General features: G+C 41.1%; 3 protein-coding genes across 4 annotated transcripts; 2 read left to right on the top strand and 1 right to left on the bottom strand.

The window, feature by feature from the left end:
• The first annotated feature begins 114 nt into the window (after nucleotides 1–114).
• On the top strand, nucleotides 115–1653 carry LOC143186552 (DENN domain-containing protein 10). The gene is made up of 5 exons (XM_076390241.1): nucleotides 115–271; nucleotides 350–546; nucleotides 614–1045; nucleotides 1117–1234; nucleotides 1300–1653. Exons 1-5 carry the CDS (start codon nucleotides 232–234, stop codon nucleotides 1569–1571), a joined length of 1059 nt encoding a protein of 352 aa, XP_076246356.1. The 5' UTR covers nucleotides 115–231; the 3' UTR covers nucleotides 1572–1653.
• Nucleotides 1654–2156: 503 nt separating this feature from the next.
• On the top strand, nucleotides 2157–6628 carry Eif3a (eukaryotic translation initiation factor 3 subunit A). 2 transcript variants are annotated; one of them, XM_076392674.1, is made up of 5 exons: nucleotides 2157–2342; nucleotides 3019–5694; nucleotides 5780–6090; nucleotides 6162–6334; nucleotides 6489–6628. In XM_076392674.1, the coding sequence occupies exons 1-5, from the start codon at nucleotides 2294–2296 to the stop codon at nucleotides 6562–6564; spliced, it is 3285 nt and encodes a 1094-aa protein (XP_076248789.1). In that variant the 5' UTR covers nucleotides 2157–2293; the 3' UTR covers nucleotides 6565–6628. The 2 variants fall into 2 exon arrangements, with proteins under 2 accessions (XP_076248789.1, XP_076248788.1); XM_076392673.1 differs by having other exon boundaries at nucleotides 5777–6090.
• Nucleotides 6629–7771: 1143 nt separating this feature from the next.
• LOC143188431 (uncharacterized) lies at nucleotides 7772–15927 on the bottom strand. The gene is made up of 5 exons (XM_076392677.1): nucleotides 15752–15927; nucleotides 15004–15273; nucleotides 9425–9613; nucleotides 9029–9164; nucleotides 7772–8421 (listed from the first exon to the last, which is right to left on the bottom strand). The coding sequence occupies exons 2-5, from the start codon at nucleotides 15224–15226 to the stop codon at nucleotides 8283–8285; spliced, it is 687 nt and encodes a 228-aa protein (XP_076248792.1). The 5' UTR covers nucleotides 15227–15273; nucleotides 15752–15927; the 3' UTR covers nucleotides 7772–8282.
• Nucleotides 15928–17548: the final 1621 nt, after the last annotated feature.

Below are 17548 nucleotides of genomic sequence, written 5' to 3'. Positions count from 1 at the left end.
TGGCGGGAAATTTTGAATTGAATAATTGGGACTTTCAGGCTGATTCTCAAAGAAACGTACACGAATCGACATGCGATACTCCCTTTAGTCACAACAAACGTAACCTCAAAAATGTCAATTTGACAACCAATTTTTCTATATATAGCATGATCAATTATATTAAATTGTTAAACAATTTTTCAATTTCTATAGCATACTGTTATAGTTTTGTTGATTAGTAATACAACTGAAATGGCTCCACTGACAGATCTACTTTCCTGTAGCATAATTGGTAACACTTGCCAAAATAATAATATTTAATAAAAAAAAATACATATTAAATATGTATTGTTTCTATCGAAACTTTCAGAAAAAGATTCTAATGGCGATATACTGTGGACCTGGTCCTACCCCATAATTTCAGAATCACAAAAAACAGTCGTAGCTAGAAAATGTAATTTGGAATTGGAGCACAATTCCCAACAGGTGTTTGTGTTTTCAAGACACAAGAATGATTGGTTTTACATACATTGTAGTGATGTATTTGATTGTGATAAGTTGCCAAAAGTAAGTTATAATTCCTATATATCATATAGCAACTAAATAACTATACTGATTCAAGATATATGAATAGGTAAAACAATTTGCATTGGTTTTATTTGCAAAAGACTTTAATCCCAAAAAGTATGAAGTACTTTCCAGGGTACTCAGCAAAATGTATAGCAAAACTGGAAAGCCAACAGAAGTTCTGCAGCTGTACCTTTCTGTATTCACAAAAGGATCATGTTCTACCCAAGAAAATGGAACTTTCGTGTCTGATGACTTTAACAGTCATCGTTTTACATTGAACACTAACATTAAAGAACTGATTAAAGCTTTTGAATTAGAGACAATTCTAATATATACAGCTCTTCTTCTGAAGAAAAGGATAATAGTGTATCATCACAGTTTAGAACAACTTTTAAAATGGATTGGAATATTTCCTGCACTGATGAAACATCGTAAAGTAACTGATAATTTATTTCCTTGGATAGATCTAACTGATGATGAACTAACAGAATTAAAGGTATCTTGAGTAACATAAATAATATAATTACTAAATTTATAATAGGGTTCACGGTAGTAATTCTTTTACAGAAGCATTCTCACTATGTTGCTGGCTGCAGAAACAGTTCTATCTCATCAAGAACAGATCTATTTGATCTGCTTGTGAACATCCCAGCCAGAGAAATTACTGTTGCTTCTCACGCAAAAGGTAAAACAAAAAGTATTTTAAAAAGTACATAATTCTAAATGTAAATATTATCCCTCTATTTCTAGAAAGTCTTACAATGACCAAAACACACAAAGAGATAGCACTATTCATGGTAAATTTGTGTGAAAATCAAACTTACACAGAGGCACAAATAATATCCGAAATAAACGATAAAACCCAAGATTTGTTGAATCAACTGACATCCTTGGCAATAGTTCAAGGTCCTGATGGAAGAAAAATGGTTTCTGCACAAACGTTAAAAGAAAAAAATTTACCGCCGGCCGTGGAAAATTTTTTGATCAATCTAGCCGTTGCAGAGAACTTGTTTCTATTATAATCTATTGTATATTTTTGTACATATATTCGTTTAATTAAAATGCTTCTACAACCGCAAATAACAAAAACTCAATAAAAAAACTATTTATATTTACATGCTACAACTTTCTTAGCAAAAACAATTTCATTCATAATCGACATGTTAATAATTAACGTAAGACTGAGTAATTACTTTACCTCAAAAAAGGGATGCTAAAAAACGAAAATCGAAAATAACAGAAACACTTCTAGACGAAAAATAACAGAGTGTAAAAAACGGCGGTTTTCCGCAAAATCGGTTGTTCAAACCATGTGACTTGAAATCTGTAAAACGATAGGTCTAGTGAAAATAGTAACATTGAAAACGGTCCTTTATTCCATCTAGTGTCGAGTCCACTTGCTCTTCTCATTCGAGCACTACAAAACAACTAAAATAATCTTGCGATATGACTTTATCGCAAGAAAATAAACAACGATAAACTGAATTATATTTTTTTTTCAAAAATCTAACAGTATTAATCATTTAATTTCGAGACAGTCACGAAACCGGGTTACCTGATTTGACTTGCCTATTACGGGAAGCCATTTTTCCATAGTGGCCGCCTTTCATCCGGTACACGCGGTCGAGGTCCGTCGTGACAAACGTCGTATCGTAAAAAAATAGATCTCACGCTTTTTCACGTAGATTTACCGAATCTCCCAATAGCGTGTATGGTGTGAAATTAACTGTATTCGTGCGAGAAAATGGCGCGATACGGACAGAGACCAGAAAACGCTCTGAAAAGAGCGAACGGTACGTATACCACCTTTGTAACTGGACGATGTGACATGGCCGATGAGTATTTAACCCACGTCCGAAAATATCGTTCTCCTCGACCCAGGATGAATTTACAGCTGCCCACGCCGTATTGCTCGACCGTGGGTCCTCATGGCACTGGTTCATCGTCGCGAACGATATTTCTACTTGTCGTACAAACTCGAATTGCCTATAGTCACGTCTGTCTTATTTTTTTTTCCGAAATATTAATTTTACGCAACCATATGTACCTGCGATTTCATTATGCGAATTACTTTCACCAAAAAAAGGCCACGGTACTACTACCTGGTCGTTGCAAACGGAGTATATCGTATGTCCTTCATGCGTTTGACATTAGGAGGATGAGAATTTCGTTCCTTTCTATTAAATCAATTTTTGGCATATGTGTTTTTTCTATACATGCCAATTAAATTGCTTTTGCGTAAAATATTTGTGACTATCCTTCTTAAATCTTTTTGGAGCACTATCATTGAAATGACTTTGGCTGATGTCTGTTTTAGTTACTTTGTTATATAAACTTTGGGTAGCTTCTTTTAAGGAATCGTGCATTGTGATATTAAGTGCATTTAATTAAATTCGGATGAATTAGTATAGGTAACAAAGTTATTTATATGGAAGCTTGTCAATATGTTTGTTTGCTTTCTTTGAACAGAATTCATAGAGGTAGGAAAACCAGCTCGAGCATTAGATACTTTACAAGAAGTCTTCCGGAATAAAAAATGGACGTACAATTGGTCAGAGTCCGTTTTGGAACCTATTATGTTCAAATACTTGGACCTTTGCGTGGAACTGAAGAAATCGCATATAGCAAAGGAGGGTCTGTTTCAGTATCGGAACATGTTCCAATCCGTAAATGTTGGAAGTTTAGAAAACGTCATACGTGGATACTTACGCATGGCAGAAGAAAAAACGAATCAAGCTCGGAAGCAGAGTCAGCAAGCTGTTATCGACATAGATGATCTCGATAACTTGGCCACACCTGAGAGTATTTTGCTGTCTGCTGTCAGTGGAGAAGATGCGCAAGACAGAAGTGACCGCACTATCCTAACTCCGTGGGTCAAGTTTCTGTGGGAATCGTATTGCCAATGTTTAGAATTACTGCGAACAAATGCGCATGTAGAAACATTGTATCATGATATTGCACGTATGGCCTTCCAATTTTGTCTTGAATACAATCGTAAGACTGAGTTTCGTAAATTGTGCGAGAAGTTGAGGAAACATTTGGAAGAAATTTGTAAATTACCACCACTTGTTTCTAATGTTTCCATGAATAGGGCTGAGACACAGCAATTGAACTTGGAAACTCGTTTGAATCAACTTGATTCAGCGATTCAAATGGAACTATGGCAGGAGGCTTTCAAATCCTCAGAAGATGTGCACGGTATGATGAATCTGTCAAAAAAGCTTCCAGTACCAAAAACGATGGCCAATTATTATCAGAAACTGGCCATGGTTTTCTGGAAAGCAGGAAACTATCTTTTCCATGCCGCTGCATTGTTTAAATTACTGCAATTATCCCGTGAAATGAAAAAGAACATGTCCTTGGAGGAGCAACAAAGAATGGCTAATCGTGTTTTGTTAGCCACATTGTCTATCCCACTGCCTTCTGCTCATCCTGAATTTGATCGCTTCATTGAAACGGACAAGAGTCCATTAGAGAAAGCTCAGAAGCTAGCCACGCTTTTAGGTTTGACTCAACCGCCGACAAGAGTCTCTCTGCTTAAAGATATAGTTCGTTTGAATATTGTTAATCTAGCATCCTCGCAACTGCAAGAATTATATTCGTGGTTGGAAGTAGAATTTCATCCACTGGAATTGTGTAGCAGGGTAGATTCTGTTATTCAAATGTTGCAGACGGACGAAAATAGTCCTCTGGCTCAATATGTTCCAGCCTTGCAAGATGTAACGCTTGTACGTCTAGTTCACCAAATATCCCAAGTTTACCAGACCATACAGTTTTCTAGGCTTCTCGAATTAGCTAAATTTACAACAGATTTCCATCTGGAGCGTCTGTTAGTCGATTGTGTGAGATACAACGACATGCAAATAAGAATCAATCATGGGAAAAAATGTGTACACTTTGGAGTGGACCTTTCAGAGGCACAGAGAGAGGATCATCCCGATGGTCCAGTACTTCAGGCAATGCCTTCCGAACAAATTCGTTGTCAGCTTGTAAATATGGCTACTGTGTTACATAGAGCAATTACTATAATTAATCCTAATAAGAAAAAAATGGAACGAGAGAAATTACGCACCGCCATGGTAGCTCACTATCATGAGACTAAACTGAAAGAGCATCAAAGAATATTGGGAAGACATAAGATCATAGAAGAAAGAAAAGAATACATCGAGCACATTAACACCGTTCGTGAGGAGGAAGAAATGAGGAGACAGGAGGAGCTGCAAAGACAACAGATGCTTGCTGAACAGAAGAGACTGGAACAAGAACGAGAAGAACGTGAAAGGAAACGACAGCAAAGCGAGATTCAACAGATCAAGGATCGCCATCTGAAAGAAAAGATGCAACAAATTTCTCAGACTAGTCACGGACAAAAGGTACTGAAGAAGTTAGACGAGGATGAAATAAAGAAGTTAGACGCAGAACAAATTGCAGCCCGCGAAGCTGAAGAGTTGCAGAAAGAGCGTAGGGAGATGCAACAGAAGTTGAAATCTCAGGAGAAAAAGATCGATTACTTGGAGCGTGCCAAACGTTTGGAAGAGATACCGCTATTGGAGAAAGCAGTCGAGGAGAAAATGGAGTTAGCGAAGCAGCGTTGGGAGCAACAGGAAGCGGAGAGGATCGCTGCGGCTATTGAGGAAAGACAGCAGGCTGTCGCAACTCGTGAACGCATGGCGAGAATGAAAGAGGATCATGATATTTTCTTAGCAAAGATTTTAGCTGAACGGAAGAGTATTTACCTAGAGAAATTGAAAGAGTACGAGAAGGTCTTGCACGAGGAGATAGCTAGTAGATTACTGAAGCGTAAGATAGAGCGGAAGGCTGAACGCAAAGCTAAATGGGAGAAGGAACGTGCTGAAGCCATTGAAAGAAGACGTCAAGAGGAATTGCGTATCAAGCAAGAAGAGGAGAAGCGACGTTTGGAGGAGGAGAGAGCCAAGAAAGAAGAAGAGGAGAAACTAAAACGAGCCGAAGAGGAAGCGAGGGAAGCTGAACGTCTAGCCAAAATTGAGAGGCAAGCGGAGATTACCCGAGCTAGGGAAGCTGAGATTGAGCGGAAGCTAGAGGAAGAGAGACAAAGGAACAAGGAAATGTCAGATACATGGAGACGTGGTGGTACAGAACGTCATCGTGCACAAGACAAACCAGGTACGTAACTTTGATTACTCAATACGCTATTGTTACTTCAATTGAATTACAGAGGTACCGTAACCATTTTCTGTAATTATAGTAGAAATGTCCTGGCGTCGTCCTCTTGAAGGAAGAGACGATGGCGTTAAAGACGAATCCAGCCACTGGAAGAGGCGCGACAAATGGCGGAAAGACGAAGCAGAAAAGCCGAAGAAGGACACTATCGAGGGATGGCGAAAGAACGATTACGATAAAGATGATGTTAAGGAGAGAGACAGGGACAGGGACAGGGACAGGGATAGGGATAGGGAAAGGGATAGAGATAATAGGGACAATAGAGATAATAGGGATAATAGGGATAATAGGGATAATAGGGAAAGAGTAGACAGAGAACGCGGAATGGACGGACGTTCGGTGAGTATCACAGTCCTGTTTTTCGAGTGTTTCAAAGTGAAAATGAACCTACAATGAATTTACTTTCGCAGGTACGCGATATTCCTCGTGATCCAATATCGGATGGGCCTCGCACTCGCGGTACCAGAATGCTCGATCGTCGTGACCGTCGTGATGACACGATGCGCAACACAGGCAGTAATTGGCGCGACAAGACTGAATCGATACAAAATTCTCCTCGCGATTTGCCAAGACGCGATGAAAAGTAAGCTAAGCTATTCAATGACTCATATAGGGTAAATGTCCCTTGTGTGTTTCTTTCGAATTCTGAGGCCACGCTCTAAATAGGGACATTTATCCTATGTATTTTTTTCGATGTCAATGCATAATGTACTAAAGAACACGTTTTAATTGACCAGGCGAGATGAACTTAAACAGGAAGAAAGAAGGCGACCACCCGAGGATGATGGTTGGTCGCAGGTTAGCCGGCGTTAACATAAGACACAAAAGCTATCTATAGAAGCAACATTTATTATCCTTCGAGAACAGTGCATAATACACAGTTAGACTTTTGCCTAAAATTACCAACGGGCCCAACTCTACTGTTTTGTGCACCGCTTCGTTTCTCTCCCATATATTGGTAACAATAAAGAATAAAAAAACAGCACAAACATGGATTGATCATAGCCAATTCACACGCGACCGTGAAAACACAAACGACAAAAAGGGAAACATAATATATTAATAGATGACGATGAGATTAAGTTTCTATGGGTTTTCTAAATCGTGCGCCATCAATTTTCTAAATTAACCTCGCTGCGTTTTGATATGTATCAGACTTGTAAAAAGGAAGTCGAACAGTATACATGTTGACATACATCATACAATCATACGAAATGTGAATCAATGTACAGAACAGAAGGGACGGTGAGTGTATATGAATGTTGAAGAATCAGATTGGCTAAATAACCTAATGGCAGAGATTGAAAAAGCAAGTCTCAACACATCAATAAAGTTCTCTTGTATCTTAAGTCTTACACTAATTTTTTTATATATATATATACATATGAACCGGAATATGGTGTGTGATACCCTTCCCTTGAAAAAGTAAACAGGAAAGAAAGAAATGTGTGACACTGAAAGATCGTATTCTTCCGCACACGTTCATGGCAACGATTTTAGCTTTGTATGATACAAACACGTCATCAGTTTTGAGACACGAGCATCAAGACCTCTTTATTAATGGTATAAGTGAAGATCTATGCATCTTATCCGTATTATCTTTTTAATTGTTTTATTATATTTATGATATAGTTAATAATTAAGGTACTATACGTAAATAAATAAATCACTACAGAGTATCAAACTCCATTTCTATTTACATCCTATAAAGCTTAATACACTAGCGAACGATTTCTAAGCTCTTACGTGAAAGGCAAGACGTACATAACATTATCTTCCTCCAGACTTCCAATTTTCATTAATCGTATCGTGTAAAATTGTTCAAAGTCCTAAATAAAAAGGAATCGTTTCGAAGATAAACAAACGTATATGTAGATGAGTATTCAAGTCGCACGAACGGTAAAACACTAATAATAGTGATTAGATAGTTAAGTGGATTAACGAAAATCAGTGACGACGTAATTAAATGCAACATTATTGCGCTAAAACGAGATGCAAGCGTGTCGTCGATCCGTGTATATGCCCTTGATGAAATATTTATCAAATTTATTATTTGAAATTATAATGCAGCTCAGCAGTGCATACTGCACATTCACATAGCAAACGTTTACATGACCCCATTTCTAATCTCCAGACAAAAATCACAGTAATTACATTCTCCAAATACATTGGAACTGTATTATAAAAAATAAGTTACTTTATCGCGATCTCCCTGCTGTTCACAGTCGACTTCACAGAACCACATAGACCCTGATAAATTTCGCGTCCATCTCTTAAGAAAGAATTTCAACAAACGTTTGTTCGCGTTTCAATACTAATTCCCTTAGCGTTGCTCCAAGAAAGCTGCGCGTTAAATATGCCAGCAGACACCTAGGAACTGTACGAAACACGTCTCGACCAACAGGAGCACGTTGCAGTTCGCTTTCTGCTTAATTGACTCCAGTTGACTTGACTCGCGCTCAGGATATGAACGCCTTTTTAATTTCTGTAATGGACCTCTCTTTGAGTCTGCGTCTCAAGAATCGCAAGCTTCAGTACAGCATTATCGCAGCGGCTGTCTTCTCCTCCAGCGCAGGGACGGTTTCCAGACGTTCAATCTTGTCTCGCCCTGATCCCCAGCCGACCAAGGCTATGCTGATCAAATGCACCACGCCGGCACAGACAACCAGCCTGAAACGAGAAACGAACGAACTTGGAAGCAATTTCAAACATTCGCTTTATTTAAGTAATAGTCATACGTCACAGTCATTGAAATTTCTTTTGCAGTAAAGCTACCAGAACATTGTATAGTAATAGTTCATTAGAAGAGAGTGGGAATTGTCTTATACCCTTCAAAAGAGAAAGAGGATGACCTTCAACTTGGTAGAATAAGATAAAAACCAACCCATACTGCTATTTCAAAACATGGCTAATTGATTGCATTGAATCTTTAAGATATTGATACACTTTGAATAAAATTGCACTTGTGAAGACTAAATAAATTGATGATCTGGATACCTATCATCAATAAAAATCGATTGTTGAGATAAAATCCAGAGATATACAATCAACTACAGTTGAAGGATACTCTCCTTCATATTCGCAATTTCCCATCGCATTGAAAAGCATCAATTCTTGATAGAACCTCAAGCAACATCTACCGTGAAGAATAGTGGGCTTTAGAGCTTGCCAGCCATGAAGCATGGAATCATCGATGCAGTTCATTCGACTTGTGTATATCTCCGTACCACGCGATGCACCGTTGCCATCGGGCAGAAAGAATAAGAGGACCTCTTACCAAAACGAATAACCGAGCTCAGCCGAACCCTCGCTGGTCCACATATTATCGATGTCCTCCTTTGGCAGCACGTTGAAGTACAGCTTCGTGTAATATTGCGCCAGCCAAGTGCTCGTGCTCGCCAAACACATCAGCACTGGAACAGATACAATGAAACCTAACAATCTGTGCGTTGTTTGTATCTCATTTTTAGTTTGGAGGAATGTTATGATATTTTATGAATGAGCCTTGAGAATTGACGTACACGTTTCAAGCTTGTATAAATCATAAGAGTTTCAAGAGCTACATGGCAAGATTCTGAAGATCTGTACAATTTTCAAGAACCTCAGTCTACTTAAGATTTTACAGGAAGGAATTTTGTAATATCTTCCAAGTGGAACTCAAGAATTAGCGTACACGTTAAGATGTTAATGAAGTACACTCCAGGATCGGAGAGGACTTTAGAGCGAGGCGAGGTCGCTGTATTCAGAACAGCTAGGAGCGCAGCGAGTCCAGCGGTGACGAGGGCCGCCGAGGTCGTCGTCAACGTGCCGATCCAAAGTCCCCAGGACATCACCGTCGGATCCTGCCTGATCATTTGGGGAACTGTAACAAGCCGCATAAAATTATTTTTCACAATTGTCGCTTTAATGCTAGCAGTCGCCAAGAACCTGTTAACAGTCCTGCTGTATTTCTATTACCCGTAATAACACTCTACCATTCAAGTTTATCGTCAAGAATATGTTCCAGCAAGTCATAAAAACGGAGGCAGGAGCATTCTCTGCTGGATACACCATTAATTTCAACCGGTTAATCTAACTTTAAAGTATCATAATTGGAAAGAGCAGGACAGAGGCTTCATGGATAAGCTTCTGACAGCGTTATAACTGAACGCTGAATTACTTCAAATACAGTAATTATAGGATTAAATATATGACTCATAAATAATGAAATATATGAAAATTATATGGCAACGATAACCGAACTGTAGTTCACAAGCCACATGTGACATTTTTGTATGCTTATTGTGCCTTCTAGATTTTACAAATCCTAGACAAATTTTCAGGGAGAAAAACCATCTTCTCTTTCTGAGCTTGCAGCTGAATATGGAAATTTTTCTGAGAAAATTCAATACAGGAGTGAAAAAGTAGAGACTTTACCCTTTAAAATGAGACCAGGCTCACATCTCTGCAATTTTTTTTCACGTAGTTACAGCAGTTCAAAGATTGACAACTTTTAAACTCTTTGGACCACTGCATGATATCGAAGACAGCGGCTCACTTTTCATTCAAAGCACCGTAACTCAGCGAAAAAAGATCGTAGAGCACTCAGCCAGGTCTCGTTCGAAAGGGAAGGTATCGAGCATGAAATTTACTGCAGAATAAGTCGCAAAAAAAATTTATTTCGCTCCAGGGAGTTCATTGAATTCGAAAACTATTTTGGAAAAAAACTACCTTCCCCCTCTCAGACGGCAGTTGACTAAAGAAATTTTTCCGAGAAAATTCAATTCAGGAATGACAAAGTAGAGGCTTCGCCCTTTAAAATGAGACCAGGCTCACTGCTGTACGATTTTTTTTCGCAAAATGGCAGCAGCTCAAAGATCGACCATTTTTTCGACCTATGGATCACTGCGCTATTCTGATACCTGAGTCCCACTTTTTACTCAAACAGCCATAACTCGACGAAAAAAAATCGTAGATCAATTTTTAAGATCTCGTTGGAAAGGGGAGGCTTCAAATTTGATATCTACTGCAAAGCAAGTCCTAAAAAAAATTTATCTAGGTCCAGAGAGTAGACTGAATTTGGGAAATATTTGGAGGAAAACCACCTTCTTTTTCTCGACATGCAGCCGAATAAGAAAATTTTTTGGAGGAAATTCAATTCAGGGATGTTAAAATAGAGGCTTTAGCCTTCAAAATGAGACCAGGCTCACTACCGTACGATTTTTTTTCGCATAGTTACAGCAGCTCAAAAATCGGCAATTTTGTCGACCTCTGGACCACTGCTGATTTCGAGGCTGATGGCTCACTTTTCATTCAGAGTGCGATAATTCAGTGAAAAAAAATCGTAGATCACTCGTTAAGGTCTCGTTCGAAAGGGGAGGCTTCTGCCTTCAATCTCGCACTAAAATAGTTCGCGAAAAAAATTTATTCAGTTCCTGAGAGACGATTGAACTTGGGAAATATTCTATTACGAAAGGTATTCAGTGAAATACAGGCAACGAGATGAAAGCATTTCTGTTTACGCGGAACTGTTTGAAGTCTCGCAACCGTGTTTGCACAGAGGATCTACGTTTTCGTTACCGTCAAAAGATACTTTGTTAATATTATTGCTAATTTAGATCACGATCGTACGTTTACGGAAAAGTTGCTCAGTGCTCGTGCGAAAATTTCGCTTCCCTTTGAACCTGGAGTTTTTCCAGGCACAGCCGTATCGCCGGTAGATTGGCGTGCAAATCGAAATGATCGTGGCGCACGATGAATAATTAAGCATGCGGCAAATACTCCTTCTTTCGCCAGTTCAAGTTATATTGCATCGCAAATAACGACGGACTGTTTAATTAGCTCGGGGCGAGGTTCTCGGCGAATTGCCGAGTTTAACGGCTCACGTCCACGAAAGGACATTCATGGAATTTCTCAAGAGCTGCTTTTCCTTGGGATCGGCCACGAGTATCGTGCTCTATGTGAAATGTCTGCTCCTCGTTTCAGAACATAGAAAAGCTCTCGCTTCAAATAACTCTCTTCGTAACGTCGTTAATTATAGTTGATTTACCGTTTTCACATATGTAAGTCCAAGTGCTCTTTACTCTTCTGCACTGGTTAAAAAACTATTGTGCAGTTTGACTCCATTCGTATAAATGATTGTAGAAAAATGTGAAGAAAACTTTTCCTCAGGGCTCGAATTTGCAGGTGATTCTTTTCCATATGAAGAAGAGTCGAGAATGTTCCCAATTTCGTCGAAAGGCTTCGTAAGCGAGAAGTTTGACTTGTCGCGCGACACCCACGCACTGGCGCGTAAGTACGCGGACCCGAATAAAGAAAGGTGGGCCGAGACGGAGAGATTCCGTCTGCGAGTGGCTGGTTATAACAATAGAAGTCAGAAACTGGTTTCTGCCAGGGCAAAAATCCTCGACCGTGCCTCGTGGTCGACTTTCACGTGTGCGCGGCTACTCCTGTATCATCGAGGCTGCCACCGATGCTGACCACGGCGAACATTTCAAATCTTATTTGCCTGGAAAGCTGACACGGCGAAGGAAACTCGTGTATCATGTTTCTGCTCCGTTACCACCGATCTGTTGCCTCTTTTCATTAATACCACCTCAATTTATCGATGACAAGTTTTATTGTAAACTATTCTTCAACATATCGATTCGATTCTAGTATTCGAGCCCACCCTACTTTGCCTCCAAAATATCAGCACGTAAGAAAATTTAGTGTCCCTGCGCGACTACCACTTTTCATCCTCGATTAACAGTAAACGATGTCAACAGAGGGGATTAATAAGCGATTACGCCGATTCGATTGCGACACGCATACCAATAGGCCGGGCGCTGGGCTGCAGCCTGTTATTGACCTCACGTTCCAAGACTCTTCGTGTAGCGCACGCGATCGTTCTCGTACGTGTTCGATCGTGCCCTCGGAACTATCCTCCGTCTCGATGAAAGAGAAATGTTCTTCGCGACGCGTGCCAACGATCCCCATTGTTCTTATCGCGAGGCTCGATCCGCGATATGCTCTTGGACCTTACCAGCGCGAGCAGTACGGAATCTAACGGGGATTCTTCGTGCTCGCGTGCACGATGCAAATCAAATGCAATAAGAATCTTAACTCGGCTGTTTAGCGCCAGTAGGTCAACCTGCCCAGTTTCAATGCTTCAGAAATTTCAACATTTTCAAAGTTTCATACAATTCTCAGATTTGAAGAATTTCGAGACTTTTAAGATTTTCAAAATTGAAATGGAGTGGATAGTGGACTAACCCCCGACTGCTGGTGAACAACATTTTAAAGTCGTGTTAAGGTTTCTAAGTAAAGGCGACCTCGTCGTTTCCTCGATTAACCGTTTTAATTTTCATCTATTTCTTCCGTCGTAGACTTAGATACACCGAGAATATAATATTAGATATTTGAATTTGAGGATTGACTGAAAGTAGCTGACAAGGAATCGTCTTGCTGGATTGAAAATCTAATACGGAACAGTTGGCAGAAGAAGCAGATATCTTAGGAGAAGAAGGAAATGTCAGTCCGGAAAATTGGTTCCGTAAATTGAATATATCGAACGCGCGAAACTTCCGCGGAAAAAGAATCGAAATTTCGAAGTGGAAGGAACATTTCGCTCAGACTTTCCGGTACAAACCAACCCTACATAGGAAGTCGATAATAATTCCAAGAAATGTTTATCTTTTCAATTGGCAACGGTGGTGAAAGCTTCCAACTCTAAAGTAGTTTCCTTTTTCGTTAACCCTTCCTTGCGAAGTTTAAAAAATTGCACGAGATCCATGAAAAATATTTTCCAACCGTTTCGAATGTATCGTGGTTGCAGAAGAGAGAACAAAATTTAAATTTCCTCAAAATTCAGTAGGAAGTTTCAAACTTGGTGCTGTTCTTCTCACATATTCTTGATAAAAAAATTTCAATAAAGCAGCTGGCTGGCACTGGCATCAGCAAGTTTGGTTTACTTAAAAAATTCCTCAAGTTTAGGATCTCTAGCTACGCTTCTTATTACTTCACAAGCTGAAATAGGAATATATTGCTCAAAATAAGAAGGATCATATTGAAAGTTAAATTAGAAATTCTGAACCATAAAGTTCTCTGCTTACTTTGAGCAAGATACACGATATCCCATATTTGTCTCGAAGCACCTTCGTATCTTTCCGACTCAACTCCAACTATATAGCTTTTGTACCAAGTAATTCTTATTCAAAGCAGTTTTTAAGAGTTCCGTAATCTCTGCAATCTGCTTCAACATCATGGTGAATAAGCCCGCAAGCATTTGAAGAAACTACTCCATGAAATTAGTAACACAGCGAATTGAGAAAGCCAAGATCATTCTCGTTTGTCCACAAAAGCATCAAAGAGGTCTCCCCAGGGAGACATTACGGCAAGGATCGCCAGCAGAAACATTCTTCCCCGATAGGATCGCAAGACGACTGGAGCTAACTCGCGAGGGCAATTACTATTCTCTACTCCAGCGCGAAGGCCGCGATCATTATCGAGCTCGCATCTGCCTAGCGTCTGCTATTCCTTAGTACAGTGCCCCGTGACGGTTTCCTTATTCGCGAGAGAGAGACTGTTTTTGCGACGTCTCGTTTCATGGAAATTATGCAGTAACCAAAGTGCGTAAGACGGACCCGTTACACCCGCGGAACGCTATTCAAATGTTCGGCCCGGATTAGCGCTCGCCTCGAGAGGGTAAGATGCTACGAGAAACGGACGTTTCTGCTCGAGTGCTCTGACCGCCATTGTACAGCCGCGATAACAGTTTTCTACGGTAGTAACGATTTCAGTATCAGAACGACGGGACACGCAAGCATTCTAAACAGCCTCGTTACCGCAGGAACTTCGCCTATGCTCAGGAAATTGAGAAAAATTCATTGGGGGTAACAGGGGAGCGATTTTCTGCCCCCGAGTGTCCCGAGTTTCTGCTAAACCTACAAATCTTCAGCCTTCGTTTTCTGCTTCAGCTTTTAATTCAATCAGTAGATTAAGATAAGAGAATTTGAACCGCTGGCAGGGACAACCATTGAGCTTGTTTGTGGATGTGTATTAGATACTAGCCCGCATATGGCGCGAACAAGTTCAAAGCTTCCCCTTGAATCTGAGATTTGAACGAGGAAGCAGTGCTCTTTGAAGGTCGATGACCTCGTCACGATGACTTTGGAAATGCTGAGGTAATTTGGTGAGCAAAGAAAGTACACGTTAAACCTCATCTGGTGTGGCCGAGCTTTCACAGTTACCAGCTGAGTACCCAATCCATAAATTCTGAACGAGAGAACTTACCAGAGATGTGATAGGTTCTCCAGCCATACGCGACGTTCAGTTCCTTCTTTCCCTGAAGAAGGCCGAAGTGAACCCTGCCAGCGCTCTCCTGAGGATTGGGCGTCCTGAGGGGCCGCGCCTCGACCCAGTGTTGCGTTACAAGGGCGGCGCAGACGAGTCCTCCTCCGAGCAGCGACAGAAAGAACGTGGCGAAGATCGTACCCCGTCGGAACATCGACGTCATCCTTGGGTCACGCGACGACGACCCAGCCTTTGGATAGTTCGGGAACACTGTGACAGAAAAGTAGAAAGTAGTAAGTTAGACTGAAGCCACGGGCGCAGTCCCATCTCTGGCTATCCAAATAAGAGATGCTTTTCCCCTTGAGCCATCCAGGTGACACTTCGTGTTTGTAGAATCCTCCTTTCTCTCGGCGTGGTTTCTCCTTTCAGCGAACCAACGGACCTCGCATACTTAACTCTGTATAGAAGAGCCCAGGATAGTCTTGGCGCAGGCATCGCTAGTCTACTTGATGACAGCAACTATTTCAATTATGCCACTGAAACTATGCCGCTTTCGCAACAATTATCCGGTCTGGTAGAAAAAGCCATGGGTGTGAAAGCGTCTCGAGAGCGAAGCACTAGACAGTTTAATACCAGTTTTGATCTTGTAGGCCCTTCGCTAAATAGGTTCAATTTACGATTGCAAATTCTTCTCAGACCCTACATTATAAGCTATAGAGCTAGGTACTATTCTATCAGACAACCTTACCTTGTCCCTGGCTCTCCACGAAGTGCACCTGGCTGAGACTCCTCGAGAACTCGCCCTGCTTCACCTTCTGCGTGAAGTCTGCGTTGCCAAGCTTCTTGGAGAACTTCACGTGGCAGTTCTTCCGAGAGGGTTTGCCAGACCCAAGCAGCGATGACGGCCTCGGCCTCCTGGCGAAGGTGTAGGGAATAGTGTAGGGCTGCGCTACGTAAAAGTAAATCGGTCGGTAGTCCTCATGGAGGTGATGCTGAACGAAGCCACCGTTCGTCGGGTAGCTACTGTACACGCTCGGTGCTCCGTTGCTGTACGCGTACGAGCCCGTGTAGTGGATGCCGTAGTGGTTCGCCGTTTTTCGTGACTTCCGTTCCACCGTGTTGGAAAAACAGAGGACCACTTCCTCTGGAATCGTCCTCTCCCTTGCCTGCGGCTTCGAGAGCAATGTGTAATCGCTGGCTGGACTCTTCGAGCTTCAGTGAAGCGAAGAGAGCTGGGAGGGTTTTATGGGTACAGCTTCGAAACAAGGCTCTTTTGGATTATTGCTTCATTCAAGTTCCTGCTTGAATATTCTTGTCAAATGCTGTTACAAAACGGCTCAAGTAGTTTAGCTACAATTTTTTGGGATCCCTTTGATCGATTTGCGTAATGGATGTTGCAATCAATGCTTTAACCAAGTTTTTCCTCAAATTGAAGCTCTGTTTCCTATTAGCTATGAGTTCACCTTTCACTGTTACAGCAAATTTGCCTCTCCTTGCAAGTCTTGCGAGACCGAGTCTTTCTGCCTTCTTCCTTTTAGTCTCTTTCTTCTTCTGTTCGGTACAATACAGATTTGTTTCCACTTGATCTACCGCGATTCCGGAAACCGATTATGAATGTTAATTAAGAGAGCAGTGAATCGGTTATTTTTTGATGAGGAGGGAAGAGCTGCTTCCTAACGGGCGTTTTAGACGAGCACACCGAGGCGTTTTAATTAGGGCGTTCGCGCATACGTGTCTGAAAGTTTTCAGCTCGAGTTAACTCAAAACGCCGTATTTGCATGTAAGAGTGAAGCGCCGCGGCTCTACCGTGTGTTTCTTTCTCGCTGCTTTGAATGAGAAAGGGGATCCTCCAGTACGTAAGGCTTCCACTGTTTTTTCATGAATATTCTCGGGCTGCTTTTACCTGATGCCGAAAGATCCTTCGCTCCTTAACTTTTCCTCTTTTTAACGGTCGAGCTTCGATCCTTTCACGGAACACCGTTAAGCTTTCCTTTCAAATTAAAATTTTAATGGATCCAGGACAGGACAATGTGGGGCTCGTTGCGTATGATAATCTTATCGATTGTAGAACCTGCGGTTAAATTCGAGTCATTCAAATGCTGTGCTACTTTTAGAGGTAAACCAGCCAGGAGGAATATAGCGTGATCGTAAAATATTTAGGGGCCAACGCTGGCAACCAGAAGGTTTTCGAAGGTGCAAATTATTTTTCCATAATTTCAGAGTATTCGAAAGAGACTAATTTTCAGCTGATTTCATTTTCCTCTTTCTTGTTTCGATCAGGCTGTATCCCATTTTTCAGCAAAGATACTATAGATAAATACCAGCTGGTTCCAGATGATAAGCGATGAAAGGTGACGATTTAAGAGAAACAGGCTGGACCGAGCTCCGTGTTTCTTCGATCCGTAATAAACCGCAGAAGTTGCAGGCGGTCAACGATCAGCACACGTACGCGGCGGAAATTGTGTCAAGGCATGGATCGTGCCCTGGGTTCCTCCCGCTGGTAGTTATTGTGTTGGACGTCGCGCGATTTTGTGTCTACGATGCT

The sequence above is a fragment of the Calliopsis andreniformis genome, chromosome 2 (assembly GCF_051401765.1).
Source record: "Calliopsis andreniformis isolate RMS-2024a chromosome 2, iyCalAndr_principal, whole genome shotgun sequence".
Taxonomy (NCBI): Eukaryota; Metazoa; Arthropoda; class Insecta; order Hymenoptera; family Andrenidae; genus Calliopsis; species Calliopsis andreniformis.
This window is presented reverse-complemented; position numbering and strand designations above follow the sequence as displayed.